Source organism: Canis aureus, chromosome 3 (genome assembly GCF_053574225.1).
Source record: "Canis aureus isolate CA01 chromosome 3, VMU_Caureus_v.1.0, whole genome shotgun sequence".
In the NCBI taxonomy this organism is placed as follows: domain Eukaryota; kingdom Metazoa; phylum Chordata; class Mammalia; order Carnivora; family Canidae; genus Canis; species Canis aureus.
The window spans coordinates 79,387,786-79,408,297 of record NC_135613.1 but is presented as its reverse complement, the minus strand read 5'-3'; the positions used below and the strand labels follow the sequence as shown (position 1 = coordinate 79,408,297).

Sequence of the window (20,512 nt, the reverse complement as noted above, 5' to 3'; positions counted from 1 at the left end):
AAACTGGTGAAGTTGGTCACTCTAGTGTAGTCCTTCCTTAGTCCTCTTGAAGAAGTTGTCTATAGTGGGAAAGATGCTAGGGCAGGTGATAAAAGGGGGGACTTGAGAAATTATCTTTTGGAAGTATCTGAAACTGAAAAAGGAGCATTATGTCAAGCTTAACAGGCTGTTCCAAGGGAGTGTTGGCCCAAAGCTGAAGGGAAAATGTGTGAGAGCCAAAACTGCGGGCTCTGAGTTACCTGGACTTAGACCCCAGTGTTGTTTGTTTGCCAGCTATGTGACCTTAGCAAGTTACTGAACCAAGTGTCCACATCTGTGAGATAAGGATAACAGTGGTACCTGTGTGTTGTGAGGTATAATTGAAATAATGCATACAGGGGGATCCCTGGGTGGCTCAGTGGTTTAGCGCCCACCTTCGGCCCAGAGCGTGATCCTGGAATCCCGGGATTGAGTCCCACACTGGGCTCCCTGCATGGCCTGCTTCTCTCTATGCCTGTGTCTCTGCCTCTCTCTTTGTGTCTCTTGTGTGTCTCTCATGAATAAATAAATAAAATCTTAAAAAAAGAAATAATGCACACAAAGCATTTAGGGGAGTTGCGTGGCTCAGAGTAAGCATCTCAAAACATATGACTGGCTCTTACTATTTTTACTGTTACTATGAAGTTATATAAATGGGGCATGTAGAGGTTCTGGGCAGGAGCAAGTAGAGAGGAATGAAGAAAGAGGAGATCTGGATGAGCAAGGAACTGTGTCTCACTTCTTGGTGATTTTCACACTCACCTTTCTTTGCCTTGTGTACTTCCGGGCACAAAAAAATAATTGGGTTGAGTAATATTTTCTGTAGGGAAGGTAATAAAACATGGATGACTTTCAAACTCAATGCTGAAAGTTTAACATTTATGTTAAATTACAGTTAAGATAGTAAATGTTTACCAAAGGGTTCACACAGAGAAAATGGATCTCAAATGAAAGAAAACATGAACTTGAAATCATTTGATTTCAAATAGAAATGAGAGTCCAGAAAGGGAGGGAAGGAAAGGGGAACAAGGGAAGGATGCATTCATTCAACCATGAAGCCAAGCACCTATTTCCCATCACAGTTGGATAAGCATTCAGGGGGCTTCCCTCTGGTATTAAACCAATTTTAAAATCAAGCAAGAATAACATTGACCTCAGAACATTTTTCTCCTCAGTGTTTTCTGCAAAGCAGCCTTTACCTCCTTATTCCTCAAGCTGTAGATCAGGGGGTTCAGCATGGGAATCACTGTAGTGTAGAACACAGAGGCTATGTTCTCCTGGGCCAGGGAACTGGCCGTGGAGGGTTTCAGGTACATGAACGCAGTAGACCCGTAGAACATCCCCACAGCAGCAAGGTGGGAGCTGCAGGTGCTGAAGGCTTTGGACCTGCCCTCTGTGGTGCTGATGCGGAGGATGCTGGAGAGGATGAAGGCATAGGAAACAAGGACTGTTAAACTGGTGAGTATGATGTTAAATCCGGCCAAAAAGAAGACTGTCATCTCAATATCGTAGGTGCTAGAGCAGGAGAGCTTCATGAGAGGGAGGATGTCACAGAAGTAATGGCTGATGAGGAGCTCACAATAGGACAGTTTTAACATGAGGCCAGTCTCTATTGTTGAGCCAATGAGCCCCATGGCATAGACCACAGCCACCAGCAGGGAGCAGACTTGATGACTCATGATGACATTGTAGAGCAAAGGGCTGCAGATGGCGACATAGCGGTCATAGGCCATCACTGTCAGCATGTAACACTCAGCAATGACAAACAGTAGGAAGAAGTAGAGCTGTGACATGCACCCTGAATAGGAGATGATGTTCTTCTCTGACACAAAGTTCACCAACATTTTAGGGGTAATGGCAGAGGAGTAGCAGAGATCCACAAGTGACAGGTTGCTGAGGAAGTAGTACATGGGGGTGTGAAGCTGAGCATTCAGACAAATCAGTGTGAACATGCCCAGGTTCCCCATCACGGTGACCAAGTAGATCCCAAGGAAGAGGAGGAGAAGTGGGAGCTGGAGATCTGGCTGACTTGTCAAGCCCCTGAGAATGAACTCGGTCACTGTTGAGTGATTTTCTGCAGCCATTCTTCTGTGTTTGGGAGCCCTGTGAGGATAGGAGAGAAGTCCATGAAAGGCTGCATCTTGGACTTTTGGGTGAAGCTAGTTTTGAGCATTTGGGGTCAGTTGGGGGATCCTGGGCTGTTTCTTGATGAGTCCTCCCTCATCTTGCTGTTTGCTGGGAGAAAGATCAGCCTTTTGGGTGTTTCGAAGATCATGAGGATGAAAGGAAAAAGGGGCCACGATCTAGGACTTTTACCACTTTCATGTTTCTGAAATATCCTTTAGTGATGCTTCTTAAAGTGTATTCCCTGGACCGGCAGCATTAGCATCCTGTTAGAGATGCAAACTCTCAGGCCTCACTGGGACTGACCAAGTCAGAAGGCCTGGGGATGTGGTCAGCAATCTGGGTTTAACCCTTTTTCCACATGATGCCGAGGCACGCTCAGGTTTGAGAGCCTCCATCCTATAGGTAACAAGCAGCATATTTCATATTTTGTACTTGGAGATGCATTTTGCTTCAAAAATAAAATTTCCCTGTCATCTGTGCAATTCCCAAATAGTCTCTGAATGTAAATGCAAAAATACCCATCTCAAACTGACACAGTGTCAGGGTAGTACAGTAGTTACGACTATATCACCAAATGACAAGTCAGTTTCTGTATCTGAAAGATGAAGATGAGAACAAAAGGCCCCAGTAATTAGACAGTAAAGGCTGATAGGCGAGATGGGTGCCCTCATGTCAAGGGAGAAAAACTAAAAATTTAATCAGGCGAATGACCACGGGGAACAAAACCAGTCGGCACAGCCTGAGATGACAAGCTTGCACAAAATTCAGCAACAGTTTTGAAAAAAACTATGCACAACACATCCTGTCATGCTCTCCAGCAGGAGCCACACCCTCAAACTGCTATCAGAAATAGGGAGCTGTGTATCCTGCTTGTCCCCCCACTCCGGAAACTTGCAGCTTGGGACCTGGGTCTGACCCATGTCCATAAAGGGCACAGAGCTTGCCCTAGGTTTTTGCCTATTTAAACCTCCAGCCCGATCCTTTCCTGACAGAGTTACTTCAATTTGTAGCCCAAGTCTGTGTCTCCCCTGGTTTTTGCAAACTGCTGGGCGACATAGTTTTTCCTTGCCTCTGATGGAGTCCTTGCGTCCCAAGATGTTTTTTATGGACGAAGAAATCAGTTTTATCAATTTCAAAGGTAGTTGTAAAAATGACATAGGATAATGCACATTTAGAAATATTTTTTCAAAGCATTCAGTTCCCATAAAAGTGTCGTCAGGTGTCTGGAATTTGGCTTTACTTTTTCACTGGACTTGAGGCTCTAAGACAGTGGTTCTCAACACTGACTGTACACTGTAATCACCTGGAATGTTTGGAAGTCTCCATGCCTACGCTCCACCCACAGAGATTCAGATTTAATAGACCCGTGGGGCAGTGTGGACACTGGCACATAATATAGTACAGGGTAAGTGCCCAAAGGCCATTATTGTTACCATGATGATTTTCAGATTGTAATATGAAACCAGGCCCCATGATCTCCCTAATGACAAGGCACTCAAATTGTCAACATGTCCCTAAGAAGCATGGATCATCCTTGCTGGGCATGATACTTATAGATGGCCCATCTCTAAGATATATCTCTTAGGAAAAAAAACTTAAGTTCTTCCTCTTTTTATTGTGTCCTCTTATAATTACTAACTTTTGTATAATGCCCTTTAAAGGTCAATCTCTAACTTCTAAAATTTTGGGTATGAGGAGAAATGTGTTCTGAGTAGGATTCTTATTTCTGTTTTCCTTTTTTTTTTTTTTTTTAAGATTTATTTATTTATTTGAGAGAGGGAGAGAGAGCGAGCGAACAAGCAGGGGGAGCGAGTGGCGGGCAGAGGGAGAGAGAAAAGCAGGCTCCCCACTGAGCAAGGAACCTGATGTGGGGCTAGATCCCAGGATTCTGGGATCATAACCTGAGCCCAAGGGAGATGCTTAACCAACTGAGCCACCCAGGTGCCCCTTATTTCCATTTTCCTCTTGAGAATACAGAAGGGCCAGACCTTCAGTGACTTGCTTGGAACATACTAACAATCAGTGACTTAGAACTCAAATTCTGTTCTTGCCTGATCATGAGCTTGTTTGTAGCCCAAGTGTGCAGCCTTGTATGTCCACACTCTACAGCTCTAAGCAACGTGGAGGTTGAAAATGCTTTACACTTGATGTCTTAGCTTGTGCATAGCATATGAGAAAGAGGAATGTTACATTATTTTTTTCATTCTCCAATAAATTGGAGCTCTAAACATTACCCTAAATTGTATAGTTAATAGAGGCAGAACTGGGCTATAACCCAGGACTTCTGACTACTATCTGTTTTGTTTCCATTAAACTGTATTGTTGGGGCTCCTGGGTGGCTCAGTGGTTGAGCCTCTGCCTTCGGCCCAGGGCATGATCCTGGGGTCCTGGGATCGAGTTCTGCATGGAGCTCCCTGCAGGGAGCCTGCTTCTCCCTCTGCCTGTGTTTCTGCTTCTCTCTCTGTGTCTGTCATGAATAAATAATTTAAAAAAACTGTATTGTTTTGGTGTAGCTTATCTTTGGGTAGCATTTTATTACTATTTAATAAACTTAACTTATTGAAATTTTGGAGATTATTTCATTGCTAATTTCAGGTGCATTTAAAAAATTACAAAGGCAATATATATGCACTGTAGAAAATTAAAAATATAAATAAGCATGGGCACTTAGGTGGCTCAGTCAGTTAAGTGTCCGCCTCTTGATTTCAGCTCAGGTCATGATCTCCAGGTTGTGAGATGGAGCCCCGTGTCAGGGTCAGGCTCTGCGCTGGGCATAGAGCCTGCCTGGGATTCTCTCTCTCCTTTTGCCCCTCCCTCCCACTCTCCGTCTCTCTATCTCAAATAAATAACTCTTAAAGAAAAAGAACTACAAATAAACAAAAGTAAAACCACACCATTTCCCTGCTACTTGGAGACTAATATTGGCAGTGGCTAGCTTTCTAAATTTTATATATATGTATATATAATTTATATATATAATATATAATTTAATAATATATAATTTTTGAAAATTATATATATTATTAATTAATTAATTAATTAAATTATATATAACACAAAATTTTTTATAACAAAATTATATATAAATATAATTTATTTATATAAAATTAAATAAAAATATATTTATATATAAAATAAAAATTATATATAAATTATAATTTATTTATATAAAATTATATAAAATAAAATTTTATAACACAAAAATTTTTTTTTCAAAAAAATTTTTTACAAAACATTTGTAACCTGATTTTTTAAAGTACTTTATAATATATTGTCTCATTTGATTCCTATAATAATAATAATTCTGGCACTAACCCTATTTCTTTTCTTAGATATAAGAGTCTTTAAATCCTTAAGATGTGGTGTGAAGTCAAGAAAATCTGCAGTACATTGTAAACTTCATATGTTATTGGTGGTACGACACTTCACAATAACTAGTTTCAGAAGTAGCTAAGTTTTTTTCCCATTTACTATAAAGAGAAAACGAATGTCTTCTAGATAACAATAGATTAAAAATAAATCTTACATATCTCTTTGTACCCAATTTTTCACCTCTTAAAACAATAAGAAACATAGAAAATCACCTTGAATATATCATTACCAGAAATCAAAGTGCTTTACAAAGCAGTGCAGAGGGGCACCTGGTTGACTTAGTTGGTTAAACATTTGCCTTTGCCTCAGGTCATGATCCTGGGGTCCTAGGATGGAGCCCCATGTTGGGCTCTCTGCCCCTCCCCCTTACTCATGCTCTCTCTTGCTCTCGAAATAAATAAATAAAATCTTTAAAAAACAAAAACGAAACAAAGCAGTGCAAACACCAGTGTGGTGCAGATGGTGAAAATCCTAGACAACACAGAGTTAATTTTTTACTCCCATAATCATTTAATGATATAAAATAAGCAAACATGGTCCATATATTTGATATCAGTTACTACAATGATTACCTCTAGCGTTACCAGACCATCAGAGGCTTGGGATTGCTGCCGACGAGAACACAGCACACAAAGAAAAAATGCTTAGAGATGAAGGTAGACAAGTGGTTAGAAATAAAGCCTGCATTAGAACTAGGAGTTCATAGAAGAAATATTTCTCTCAATTGCTTTAAGTATGAAATTAAATACCTGCGGTGAGAAAAAACCAAAATGGTCCCTTAGAAATTTTAGGGGATGCCTTGGTTTCAGTAGTCAGGAAATAAACATCAAGAAAGGAGAGAACCATAGAGATTCATATCTAGTCCTAAATGTATTCTGAGGGGCCAGCACGGTTATGGGGTCACCGAGACTGGGAGACTGGGGGTCTGTTTATATAACACATGGGCAGAACCTCCTGGGATGCAGTCATTTCGGAGCCTGGAGTCCTTGTTGGAGGAGCAATTAGCGTCTTGGTTTACGCCTGTGCTGGGAAGCATGTTTGTCTCCCAGGTGTGTTAATTTTCCTTTTATTTGGAGTCATCTTCAGGTTGGGAAACTTAGAGTCTAATGCCAATATTCAAATATCTTATAGCCAACAACCCCACCATCCTCACTAGCACCACCACCACTACCACTTGTCATTACCATCATCATTGGTTACTACCATTTTGGTTACTACTCAACATTGTTCTTCAGTAGGCATATAGACTGAAAATGTTTATTTGAAATGTTTCTAAAGCAAATTAAAATATTTTACTAAAACCAAGCAGAAGTTCAGTAAAGAGATGTTAACTTTATAAGCAACACTGAGCTTGTCACCCTGTTGCTGTGCTTGTCGATGGCCACTGTAGAAGGGCGGGAGGCTGAGGGACATAAGAGGTAGAGTTCTAAGAACTCCTCATGCATAAAGGGAATATGTTCATAAGAAAATTTAGTTTTAGAGATTATATTCAGCAATATCTTACCCATGAAAATGTTGCAAATGAAGATTTTTAAACTTTTTATATTGAGATAGTCACAGAGTCATATGCAGTTGAAAGAAATAATGTAGAGAGATCCTGTGTACTCTTCATGCGGTTTTCCCCAATGGTAACATTTTTCAAAATTATAGTGCGACACCACAATACTGCATATGCATTCTGCCATGCACAATTCATGGATTTCATTCAGATTTCCATTTTACTTGTACTCATTTGTGTGTGTGTGTACATTTAGTTCAATGCAATTTTATCTCATATGCAGCAGGTTCATTATCCACCCATACTTCAGATAAAAACACTTACATGACCTTCATTTTCTGATTTTCAAAATAATGATTTGGTTTCTTACTATCTTGCAAAGGTAACCAGGTATTTTTCTTTAGAATCATTATATTCTCATCAACTTAAATATATTTTATGTGTCATTACACGTAATGTTATTATCCTTTCCTTGCTCAAAATTTTCTGTCTTTGGCCTGTGGAATTCTCTTCAGTTTGTCTCTTGAGTCTTTGACAGAATGTTACTAGTCTCTAATACTAATTTTTATCTGATATGACAAGATGTTCCGAGGTCATCTCATACATTTCATTCTTTTGACCTGAACCAATCATTTCTCCAGGAAGCATATTTTCTTTTAGTGGTGAAATGGTATTTCAAGACCAGTAATTAGGTGCTAGAGAGGATCATTGCTTCTGGCTTGGTTATTATTTCTAAGTCTTTTCAGAAAGAACCAGGAAATTTGGGGTTACGTTCTCAAAGGATTTCTTATTTAAAAAGGCCAACAATTTCACTGGGATATGTTTTGATACTTGTTTTGGGGCAATTTTCTTAGGTGTAACAATTCTTTTCAATATATCACTTCAAAAAAATTTTTTTGACACTAGGAAAAGATCCACGAATTCTAGTCTTTGTTATCTGTTCCGTCCCTTGCTTTGATTATCTCTTTTGGAGCTTCTACTCTATTTGGATTAGATCTTTTCTGTTTGGTGTCTAAATTTGCTGCTTTCCCACAAACCTTTTTCAGAATCTCCCTCCCTTTTTCTTACCCCCTCTTTTTTACCTTCTATTTCTCCTCAGGTATTATCTGTTGTGTTTATTCGCTCTTCTGCTACTTCTAATTCTGTCATATTTCTTAAGTTATTTTTTCTTTTATTCCTAATAATTTCTTGGGTTCTGTTGCCTGATTTATAAGTTTTTCTAATTCTGACTTTTGTTGTTCTTTCATGTCTTGTAACATTTTCATGTGTTTTAATTTGTTTTGAAGATTTATTTATTTATTTATTTATTTATTTATTTATTTATTTATTTATTTATTTATTTATTTTTGTGATAGTCACAGAGAGAGAGAGAGAGAGGCAGAGACACAGGCAGAGGGAGAAGCAGGCTCCATGCACCGGGAGCCCGACGTGGGATTCGATCCCGGGTCTCCAGGATCGGGCCCTGGGCCAAAGGCAGGCGCCAAACCGCTGCGCCACCCAGGGATCCCTTAATTTGTTTTGAAATAATATTTGTATTATATGTAATATTATCATTTATGTGTAGTCAATGGACTTAGTTGTGTTCCCTCAACCCCCAAATTTCTATGTTGAAGCCTTAACCCTCAATGTGACTGTATTCTGAGACAGAATGTATATAAGGAGGTGATAAAGGTTATGAGAGACTGTAAGTGTGGGGTCCTAATCTGAGAGGGCTGGTGCCATTCTTAAGACAAGGAAGTAGCACCAGTGCTCACTCTCTTCCCAATTTGAGGACACACTGAAAAGGCAGCCATCTGTAAGCCAGGAGGAGTCCTCACCAGAAATCACCAATGTAGGGACTCTGAATTCCAGAACTGTGAAAAAATATATTTCTGTTGCTTAAGTGACCCATTCTGTGGCATTTTGTTATGGCATCCTAAGCAGACTAACAACAGTATGTCTCTCTGGTTTGCTTATAATTTTATATGGAATTTCTTTGATTCTTTTCTATTGCTCATTTTTTATATCAAATTAGTTTTTTTTCTAACTTTATCCATGTAGAATTCTCTATTCTTTTGCTTTTGTGAGGTGCTGAAAAAACATGATGACTTGCTGTCTGAGATCTCCTGGCTCTGTCCCCTTTCTACCTTTATCTGGACCTTTTTTTCTTTTATCTCTATTTGTTCTGTTTAGTTTGGGTTTTATTCCTGTTCTTGTAAAGAGCTTTGGTTGCTTTATTTTGAGAGTTCATAGTGCACAAACTGTAGCCCCTTCAGATCTTAGTATGGAGACATTTAAATTCACCCACTATTGGAGAATGCAAAATCCCTTCCAGTCTTAGGTGCTATTTTCAAATTGGCCTTTGAGAGTTACTTGGAATACTGATTAGTTGTTTTGGATTTCAGGTTTGCCAGATGTCCTGTCGCATCCTTCTGTTTCTTCCTGCACAGATGCTGATACTAAGCAGATTTTAAGCTTTTGCTGGTTTGTGCCCATCTGCTTATGTTTGGAGGTAAAGGGGATAACATATCCCTTATTTTTGTCATTGACATTGTTAATGGGATTCCTCTTTGCTATTTAGTTGTGCTGTTTTTTTTTTTTTTTTTTTTTTTTTTTTGATGGGAGTATCCAGGAAGACTAAAAAACCATGACACAGTCTTCCCCAAATCCTCCAAGATTTTCCACATGTTTTTTCATTATTTACATATATATATTAAATTTATTTAATTTTATTTAAATTAAATTTGCCAACATATAGCATAACACCCAGTGTTCATCTCATCTATGTCATTATTTATATTAAGAGAATAATAATTTGAAGAATATTTACAGAAGTAGGATATATTTGTTGAATTTATCTTTGGAAAAAAATATATTTTTGGTATATGTCAAAGATGACATATTCTTGGGCAGCCCTGGTGGCTCAGTGGTTTAGCGCCACCTTCAGCCCAGTGTGTGATCCTGGAGACCTGGGTTCAAGTTCCGAGTCGGGTTCCCTGCATGAAGCCTGCTTCTCCCTCTGCCTGTGTCTCTGCCTCTCTCTCTGTGTCTCTCATGAATAAATAAATAAAATCTTAAAAAAAATGACATATTCAATAGGAACATTCATAAAAATATATTCTTTAGTAATCTGAATATGCTGCAAGTATTCTTGAACATGAAGCATTATGAATATTATTACTTATCATTTACTCTGAGTGCTTACCATATTCCAGGCATATATTCTCATGAGTATATTCTTTTGTTTCTCTTGGTCTTTCCTTGCTCTTCCTTCTAGGCTTTGGAACTCCGTAAAAGGCTAGCCAAATTAAGTTAAATAAATACTTATGATTTCTGGTTTTGGTCATGGCAAATAACTTACATGGGACTTGCCATCTTACCAAAAGCAATTAAAAACTAGACAAAATATGTACATAGTTGTTTTAAAGTAACAGGATCAAAGGATAGATGATCTACAGAAATTCTTAAGAGAAGGCAAGAAAATGAGTAACAAATTCTTAAGAGAAGGCAAGAAAATGAGTAACAACCACATCTACCCTTTCTCTCTAGGCAGTAGAATCCAGTAGGATGACTGGTTAGGTCATTCACAGAAAATCAATAAGGAAATATTGGCTTTGAATGACATACTAGGCTTGATGGACTAACAGATTTATACAGAACATTCCATCCCTAAACAGCAGATTATACATTTTTTTCAAGTACTTGAGGAACATTTTTCAGGATAGATCATGTGTTAGGGCACAAAACAAATCTCAATAAATTAAAAGAGATTAAAATCATATCATACATCTTTTCCAATCACAATGGTATAAAACTTGAAATTGATCACAAGAAAAAAATCTAGAAAGAACACAAATACATGAAGCTTGAACAACATGTTACTAACAAATGAGTGGGTCAACCAAGAAACTGTGGGAGAAAAAAAATACATGAAGAAAAACAAAAACGAAAACACCAATACTCCAAATGTTCTACATCTTTGGGATGTATAGCAATACAGGTCTACTCAAGAAGCAAGAACAATCTCAAATAAACAATCCAAATTACACCTAAAGGAGCTAGAAAAAGGACAAACAAAGCTGGGAGAAGGAAGGAATTAATAGATTAGAGTAGAAATAAATACAATAGAGATTTAAAAAACCAATAGAACAGATAAATTAAACTAGGAGAAAGTTCTTTGAAAAGATCAACAAAATTGGATAAACCTTTAACCAGTCTCATTAAGAAAAAGAGAGAGAGAATCCAAATAAATAAAATTAGAAATGAGGGAAAAGAAATAACACTGACACCACAGACATACAAAAGATTATAAAAGATAATTATGAAAAAGAATATGCCGGCAAATTGGATGATCTTGAAGAAACAGATAAACTTCTAGAATACACAACTTTCTAAAACTAGATCAGAAGGAAATAAATTTGAACAGGCTAATTACTAGAAATAAAAATAACTTCTAATATACACAAATCCAGGGCCAGATGGCATTACAGGTGAATTCTACTAAACATTTAAAGAATAGTTTATACCTGTTCTTAAACTATTGCAAAAAGTAGAAGAGTAAGAAAAGCTTCCAGATTCATTCTATGAGGCCAGCATTACCCTGAAACCAAAACAGATAAAGATACTACAGAAAAAGGAGAACTACAGGCCAGTATCTCTGATGAACAGAGATCCAAAAATCCTAAACAAAATATTAGTAAACGAAGTCCAACAAAAAATTAAAAAATTATTCATTGCAGTTAAATAGGATTTATTTCAGGGATGCAAGGGGTGTTTCAATATTCATAAATCAAGCAAGGTGGTACATCACATCAATAAGAGAAAGGATAAAACAATATGATCATCTCATCTATTATTTTAAAAAATCTTCTTTCTCACAGTTCTCACCTATTCACCTGTTGAAACTCTAATTACATATATGTTGGACCATTTAGCATTGTCCTAAATATTTTGGTTGCTATATTCCTTTTTATTATTTTTTTCTCTATATTATTTGAATATGGATTATTGTTGATCTATTTTGCTTTCAATGATTCTTTCTTTGGCTGTGCCGGTCTGCTAAGAAATCAGCCTTCCTTATTTCCAATATTGTCAGTTTTGAAGATTTTTTTGTAATTTTCCTTTATTTTATTTTTTAAAAATAAATATGTTGGGGTTTTCCATCTGTTAGTCAATTTAGTATTTCTTTTTGTCTAAATTTCAGTAAATGGTTATAGTAGTTGATGAAGTTTTGGAATATAGGTGAGGTCCAGAGCCGACAACTAAGAAAGAATTCTTGAGATGTCTTTGGTGCAAAATGGTGGTTTTGTTAAAGCATGGGGACAGGGCCCAATGGCAGGAAGAGCTGCTGCCCTGGCCTGTGAGGAGTGGCTGATTATATACCTGGGAGTTGGGAGTGGTTTGAGGATAGCATACTCTCAAAGGAATTTTGGAAGCAAGGTTTCCAGGATCTTGAGAGGGCTAGCTATTATTGGGAAAAGTTCATTTATTACCATCTAATAAAACCTTAGTCATGAGACCCTTCAGCTGTCTGTCTATTGGTGGGCCATGTGCTTGGGGGATGATTGTCAACATGTATCTTGGGGGGTTTAGAGATAAAGGAAGTTCCTAAAGGAATTTTTATATGTTAAAGTAGACTTCCAGGATCCTGGGGGTCAGGCTAAGATTGATTTTGCCCTTAGCAAAGTATGAACATTGAAGCAGTTGAGTCTGTAGAGGAATGTCCCTCTGTCTATTTCAAGGACTTGTCAATGTGCTGCCCTGGATCTGTGCTTTGTCCTCAGCTAGTCCTCTGCTCCCCCATCAGTAGTTATTTTAAACTCTTTGTTCATTAATTGCAGCATTCAGGACATGGGGATCTGCTTTTACGGAATATTTTTACTTCTTGATGATGGGTCATATTATCTTGCTTCTTTATATTTCTCATAATTTTTTATTTTATAATGCTGGAATTGTGAATATATTGTAGAGACTGGATTATGTTATTCTTCTGTATAGATTGTTGCATTTTGTTTGGAGATGCAGTTAATTTACTAGCAGATCACCGTGATCTTGTTGAGATCTGGATTAGTCTTTGTTATGATGAGTCTAGTTCCATTTTGCCCTTAGCCTGATGGCTTAGTCCTCACTCTTAGGTATGGATTTCAGGGGGTTCATCTTAATGTCTAGTTTGTTCACCAAAGTTTCTCCACTCTCACTAAGCCAGACATCTAATAGCTCCCCAGGACTGTGCATGCTCTGTGACCTCTATTCAGTTCCTAGATTCCAAACAGCTGTTGTATCCTAGACATCTGGAGTCTTGCCATGCACATGTACGAAGTTTAGAGTTCAGCTAAGAACTCAAAGGAGTCCTCAATGGACATGACTGAGGGTTCTTCTCTTTGACATTTTCCTCTCCATGCCTTGTCTCACAGATTCCAGCTGTCCTGGCATTCATGAATACTGGTCTTTATTCTAGTAGTAGAGACTGCTGTCACCTGCTTGGGCTCCATCTCACTATGCTTGATTTGGAAATTGCCTAGAGAAATGTGGTAGTTACTACATTTTCTTGCCTTCTCTTAAGTTTCATCCCTGTGCTGTCTGCTTCTCAAAGTTTTCAAATAGATGCTTTATGTATTTTTTCCGATATTGTAGTAGTTTATGGTAAGAGGGTAGTAGTGTGATATCAGCTACTCCTTTACATCTGAAATCCAAAGTCTGATTTCTTACTTTTAAATGACTTTTTCTTTGCATTCCAGCCAAGCAGGAGGGCATACAGGCCCATGGACTAGAAGAAGCTGGAAACCTGGAGACCTAAATTAGATCTGTGACCTTGGACAAATGGCTTTACTTCTTGGGATCTTCTTAATGATTTTGTATGTAAGATGGGTGTAACTATTCATTCTGGAGATTCATAAATTGCTGGCATTATAATCACCAGGGAAGATTAAAAAAATACAGCTATTGTACTCATAGCCATACAGATTGTGATTCAGAAGGTTGGGTCGTGAGCCCAGAATTTCTTTCTAAAAGTATTTTTAAAATTTTTGTTTACTTATGATAGTCACAGAGAGAGAGAGAGAGAGAGAGAGAGAGGCAGAGGGAGAAGCAGGCTCCATGCACCGGGAGCCCGACGTGGGATTCGATCCCGGGTCTCCAGGATCGCGCCCTGGGCCAAAGGCAGGCGCTAAACCGCTGCACCACCCAGGGATCCCCAGAATTTCTTTCTAATAAACACTCTAGGTAATTGGGGTGCTTAGCCAGGTTTGAGAAATACTGGATTTGACAATTTCCCACATCGCCTCAGGTCTAAAATTCTGTTAGTGTGGGGGCTTGGTATTAAAGTAACTATAGCTCTAAGAGATCAAGTCATAGGATAGTCAATTTTAGTCAAGGCAGAAGCTGGCATGGAGAGTAGAAAATAGAAAAAGACAAAAGCAAACTGAAGAGGAAGAACAAATTTGGATGTGTCCCTGGACATCCAGAATCTGATCCACTAGCATACCGTTTGAGAGCACCAAAAGCTAGGAAGCCACCAGAGTAGTCCTCCAAGAAAAGTGGGTGGAAGACAGGGACAGTCAAAGGGAGTTTTGGCCAGTTAGTAATTTAGAAAAAATCTGTTCTTGGCAGAGTTTGGGAGCATTTACCTAATACGTAATGTTACCATTAAACCTATACTCCGTGGGAAGAGAGGGTTAGGGATCAGAGAAGTCTACTTTCTAGATGTAGTGCAATTATTCCTAGAATGAATTGGGATATGAATAAGTTATGAAATGTTCTACCCTAAGTTATGATAACCCTTTGTGTTAATCTTTCCTTAATTTAATCACTTCTTTTTATTAAAGTCGTTGCATATTTATTTGTTACTTTCCAAGAGTTTTCCAGATCCAAGGAGGCAATGACCCTAACTTCATAGATTTTCAGTAGCTCTCATCAAGAGGAAGCTTAGTCTAGTGGATACAAAATAGGCTCTAGTGGAGCCAGACAGAACTAAGCACATGGGCTCTGAAACATACTGCCTCTGTGAGCAACTTATATTTAAAGTGAATGTCCTGATTGTGAGAAATTAATAAGGATATACTTATATAGTGTTTTGGATCTTGGCAGCCAGAAGTCAGTAGAAGGGTTCTGTGTCAGGTACATTGCTGGGTATTCAAGACTTAATAATGACAGTAATTTTTTTCACAATGATTTTTCTTTTAATAGTACTGGATAAATGTTTGTTAAAGTAATTGTCTCCACAAGCCAAGTCAAGCTATATCAAGGGTATAAACCAACATTTCGTATTCCTTTGGGAAAGTAATCTCTGATGAAATTGTTTTCAGGGAGTCTCTGTCTTAATTATCAGGCCACTGAGATCTGTAATCCTAATAAGACTACTAATTCTCCTGTTATCCTCTGGTCAGGAAAAGGCACTCTCTCCTTCCTTATAGCTAGAGAGGATTTTGGGTCAGTTAAGAATCAGATATCATGTTTTTAGTGCAGAAAGGCCTATAAGATAACTTAGAGGTTCTAATTCTTTGGACTCGATTGAGAGAAGAGAGTTTCTTAGCTCAACCTATCATTTTCTATTTATTATGGTCCTTTTTGGGTTCCAGGACGCTTGTGGCCAAGAAATGGTAGAGAATAGTTTTATAGCTCTGAACTAAAGGAAGATGAGTGTGTTCCTAACCCTGGTGAGTCAGGTGACATAGCGGTTATGAGTGCAAACCTGAGAGACTGCCAAAGTTCACCTTCTGGCTGCACCTCAGTATTTTAGAGACTCGCACGAGTTATCTAACTCCATTGTCCATCTGCAAAGTAGGGATAATAATATTGTCGCATAGCTCTTAGTACCTAGTCTCTCAAAAGAACACCTTAAATAAGTGTTAGCTTTAAAAAATGATCACTAAACCATGTGAGCTGGGAGGGATCTGAAAGAGGTTGCCTTACCTTCTTGGTTGACAGCAGTGACCCAGTGGTGAGGGTTCTAAGAAGTCAGTGTCTTGACAGGACCTCTTCAGGGAAGAGGCCCAGGTTTCAGCAATGGAAGCACAGGCAGGAGAGAGGACATAGAAAATGGACTAATTTAAAGATCTAAAAGACATCTATATGCATATGAATAAATTCCTGCTTTCTCTCTGGAGGCAAAGTTTAGCCTCTAACTGTTCTCTCTGGAAGTTGAAGTCATTTGGGCTGTAAAAATGGATCCACAGCAAACAATAAAACCTTCCTACCATACTAACATTCAACTCTCTCTCTGTGCATTCTATTTTCCAGAATGGGGGATAGATACTGAGAGAGTGCTGGTGTTTCTTTCTGTCTAACTGGTTGTCTTTTCTTTTCTCCAGACTGCCCTCCCTCCACCCATCCCCAAGAGGAGAATGGCAGCTAAGAACTCTTCTGTGACAGAGTTTATCCTCACAGGCTTAATAGACCAGCCGGGACTCCAGATCCCTCTCTTCTTGCTGTTTCTAGGTTTCTACATGGTCACTCTGCTGGGGAACCTGGGCCTAATAACCCTGATTGGGTTGAATTCTCGCCTACACACCCCCATGTACTTTTTCCTCTTCAATCTGTCCTTAGTAGATTTCTGTTACTCCACTACCATCACCCCCAAAATGCTGAAGAGCTTTGTCTCGAAGAACATCATCTTGTATGCAGAGTGTATGACTCAACTCTTTTTCTTCTGCTTCTTCGTCATTTCTGAGTCCTTCCTCCTGTCAGCAATGGCATATGACCGCTATGTTGCCATCTGCAAACCATTGGTGTACACCCTCACCATGTCTCCTCAGGTCTGTTTATTCCTTTTGTTGGGTGTCTATGTGATGGGGTTTTCAGGGGCCATGGTCCACATGGGAAGCATAGCAAGTCTGACTTTCTGTGCTGACAATCTTGTTAATCATTTTATGTGTGACATCTTTCCTCTCCTTGAGCTCTCCTGCAACAGCACCTATGTGCATGAGCTGGTGGTCTTTGTACTTGTGGCCATGGACATTGGAATACCCATTGTCACCATCTTCATCTCTTATGCTCTGATTCTCTCCAGCATTCTCCATATTCACTCCACTGAGGGCAGGTCCAAAGCTTTCAGTACGTGCAGCTCTCACATAATTGTGGTTTCTCTTTTCTTTGGTTCTGGGGCTTTTGTGTATCTCAAACCACCTTCTATTTTGCCCCTTAACCAAGGGAAAGTGTTCTCTTTGTTCTACACCATTGTGGTGCCCATGTTAAACCCACTGATCTACAGTTTGAGGAACAAGGATGTCAAAGTTACCTTGAGAAAAACCTTGGAAAGGAAAATATTTTCTTGAGACAGTAGTATTTGAAGGAGATACAATGCTTTATTAGTGTGTATGCTTTCAATGACGGATCCAAATTCCAGTTTTTTTCTCTTCTGTACAGGAAGAATTTTCGGTCTTTAAGTTTCAATGAATGTTTAATGCATATCTATTTTCTTTATCTCTTGCCCACCTCGACTATTCCAAGGTTGTTTTATGAACTTTTTTCTGTAACCACAAATCATTTAATCTTGTATGGGGCTTATAAATCATTTTATTTAGTTTCCTTATTTACTAGGCATTGGAGACTTAGAAATATTGTGTATGTTTTCCAGGGCGATACACCTAAATGGTTCCACAAGGGGGACTAGGATTCAGACCCTTGAGAATTCTAGTCTACATTGTTTTCCTTTCTGCCACATTTTCTTGTTTTATTGAGTGCAGATTTCATTTTGAAAGTATGTTATTTTAGCAAATTAAATCTGATTCTGTTTATAGTAATTTATATAACTTCTCAAAAAATATTTTTTTAAAAATAACTTTTTAATATTACATTTTTTCATTTAAAAAGTATTTATTTATTTATTTGTTTTTAAGATTTTATTTAATTATTCATGAGAGACACAGAGAGAGAGAGAGGCAGAGACACAGGCAGAAGGAGAAGCAGGCTCCATGCAGGGAGCCCTACGCGGGACTCGATCCTGGGACTCCAGGATCATGCCCTGGGCCAACAGCAGGTGCTAAACTGCTGAGCCACCCAGGGATCCCCAAAAGTTTTTATTTTAATTCCAGTTAGTTAACATAAAGTGTTGGATTAGTTTCAGGTGTACAATATAGTGCTTCAACAGTTCCATATGTCACCTTGTGTTCATCACAATAAGCTCATTTCTTAATCCCCATAATTTATTTCACCCATCTCCCCACATTTCCTTCTGGTAACCACCAGTTTGTTCTCTACAGTGAAGAGTCTATTTCTTGCTTTGTCTCTTTCTCTCTTTTTTCCCCCTTTGCTTGTTCATTTTGTTTCTTAAATTCCAAACATGAGTGAAATCATGTGGTATTTGTCTTTCTCTGACTGACTTATCTTGCTTAGCATACTCTCTAGCTCCATCCACATCATCACAAATGGCAAGATTTCATTCTTTTTTTTTGGCTAAATAATATTCCAATGTACATATATACCACATCTTCCTCATCCATTCCTTAATCAATGGACACTTGGGCTGCTTCCACATCTTGGCTATTGTAAATAATGCTGCTACAAATATATTGGGTACATGTACCCCTTTGAATTAGTGTTCTTGTATTCTTTTGGTAAATACCCTGTGGTGCAATTACTGGATCATAAGGTAGTTCTATTTTAACTTTTTGAGGAACCTCCATACTGTTTTCCAGAGTGGCTGCACCAGTATGCATTCCCATCAACAGTGTAAGAGAGTTCCCCTTTCTTTAGATCCTTGTATCTGTTGTTCCTTGCGTTGTTGATTTTAACCATTCTGGCAAGTGTGAGGTGATATCTCATTGTTGTTTTGGTTTGCATTTCCCTGATGATAAGTGATGATGAGCATTCTTTCATAGGTCTGTTTGTCATCTGGATGTCTTCTTTGGAAAAATGTTCGTTCATGTCTTCTGCCCATTTTTTTTATTGGATTACTTATTTTTTTGAGTGTTGAGTTTGATAAGTTCTTTATATATTTTGGATACTAACCCCTTACCAGATACGTCACTTGCAAATATCTTTTATTGGGTAGTTTGCCTTCTACTTTTCCTGGTTATTTCTTTTACTGTGCAGAAGCTTTTTTATTTTGATGTAGTCCCAATAGTTTATTTTTGCTTGTTTCCCTTCCCTCAGGAGACATATCTAGAAAGAAGTTGCTATGGCTAAGGTCAAAGAAATTACTGCCTGTGTTCTACTCTAGGATTTTTATGGTTTTGGGTCTCACATTTTGAATTTATTTTTGTGTATGGTGTAAAAGAGTAGTTCAGTTTCATTCTTTTGCATGTTGCTGTCCAATTTTTCCAACACTATTTGTTGAACAGGCTGTCCTTTCCCCATTGGTTATTATTTACTGCTTTGCCAAAGATTAATTAAGCATAAAATTGTGGGTTTCTTTCTGGATTTTCTGTCTTGTTCCATTGATCTATGTGTCTATTTTTGTGACAATACCATATTCTCTTGATTTCTGTAGTTTTGTAATATAACTTGAAGTCTGGAATTGTGATTTGCTTTTCTTTTTCAAGATTGTTTTGGCTATTCAGGGTCTTTTGTGGTTCCATACAAATTTTAAGATTGTTCTAGGTCTGTGAAACATGCTGTTAGAATTTTGATAGAGATTGCATTCAATGTGTGGATTGCTGCTCTTTTCCTTCTTTGGTTAGGTTTATTCCTAGGTATTTTAAGGTTTTTGGTGTAACTGTAAATGGGATTGATTCCTTGAGTTCTCTTTCTCTGCCTAATTATTGGTGTATATAAATGTAGCAGAGTTTTTACATTAATTTTGTATCCTGTGACTTTACTGAATTTATTTACCAGTTTTAGCCATTTTGTGTGTGGGGAGGAGTCGTTAGGGTTGTCTGTATAGAGTATCATGCTATCTGCAAATAGAAAGTTTTACTTTTTCCTAACAATTCAGATTCCTTTTATTTCTTTTTGTTGTCTGATTGCTGTGGCTAGGCCTTCCAGTACTATGTTGAATAAAAGTGGTGAAAGTGGACACCACTGTCTTACTTTTGACTTTAGCAGAAAAGCTGTTAGTTTTACCATGTTAAGAATGATGTTAGCTGTGGGTTTTTCATTGATGGCCCTTATTGTGTTGATGTATGTTCCCTCTACACCTATTTTGTTGAAGTTTTTTTTTTTTTAATTATGAATGGATGTTGAACTTTGTCAAATGCTTTTTCTGCATCTACTGAAATGATCATATTGTTATCCTTTCTCTTATTGATGTGATGTATAACATTCATGGATTTGTGAATGTTGAACCATGCTTGTAACCCAGGAATAAATCCCACTTGATGATGATGAATGATTTTTAAAAATGTATCATTGAATTCAGTTTGGTAGTATTTTATTGAGAGTTTTTGCATCTATGTTCATCAGCAATGTTGACTTGTAGTTCTCTTTTTCAGTGGTGTCTTTATTTGGTTTTGGTGTCAGGGTAATACTGGCCTCATAAAACCAAGAATTTGGGAGTTTCCCCTACTCTTATGTTTTCTGGAATAGTTTGAGAAGAATCAATATCAACTCTTCTTTAAATGTTTGGTAGAATTTTCCTGTTAA

The 20,512-nt window shown here is 38.0% G+C and overlaps 2 protein-coding genes across 2 annotated transcripts; one reads left to right on the top strand and one right to left on the bottom strand.

Annotated features, from left to right (window-relative positions):
• Positions 1 to 1,172: 1,172 nt before the first annotated feature.
• OR8A1 (olfactory receptor family 8 subfamily A member 1) lies at positions 1,173 to 2,102 on the bottom strand. The gene has a single exon (XM_077893976.1). It carries the CDS (start codon positions 2,100 to 2,102, stop codon positions 1,173 to 1,175), a length of 930 nt encoding a protein of 309 aa, XP_077750102.1.
• Positions 2,103 to 16,326: 14,224 nt separating this feature from the next.
• OR8B12 (olfactory receptor family 8 subfamily B member 12) lies at positions 16,327 to 17,265 on the top strand. Its single transcript, XM_077885138.1, has one exon. It carries the CDS (start codon positions 16,336 to 16,338, stop codon positions 17,263 to 17,265), a length of 930 nt encoding a protein of 309 aa, XP_077741264.1. The 5' UTR covers positions 16,327 to 16,335.
• The last annotated feature ends 3,247 nt before the right edge of the window (positions 17,266 to 20,512 follow it).

What these genes read in the sequence shown, in the direction of transcription:
- OR8A1 (XM_077893976.1), bottom strand. Translation starts at nt 2,102, where the DNA reads ATGGCTGCAGAAAATCACTCAACAGTGACCGAGTTCATTCTCAGGGGC.
- OR8B12 (XM_077885138.1), top strand. Translation starts at nt 16,336, where the DNA reads ATGGCAGCTAAGAACTCTTCTGTGACAGAGTTTATCCTCACAGGCTTA.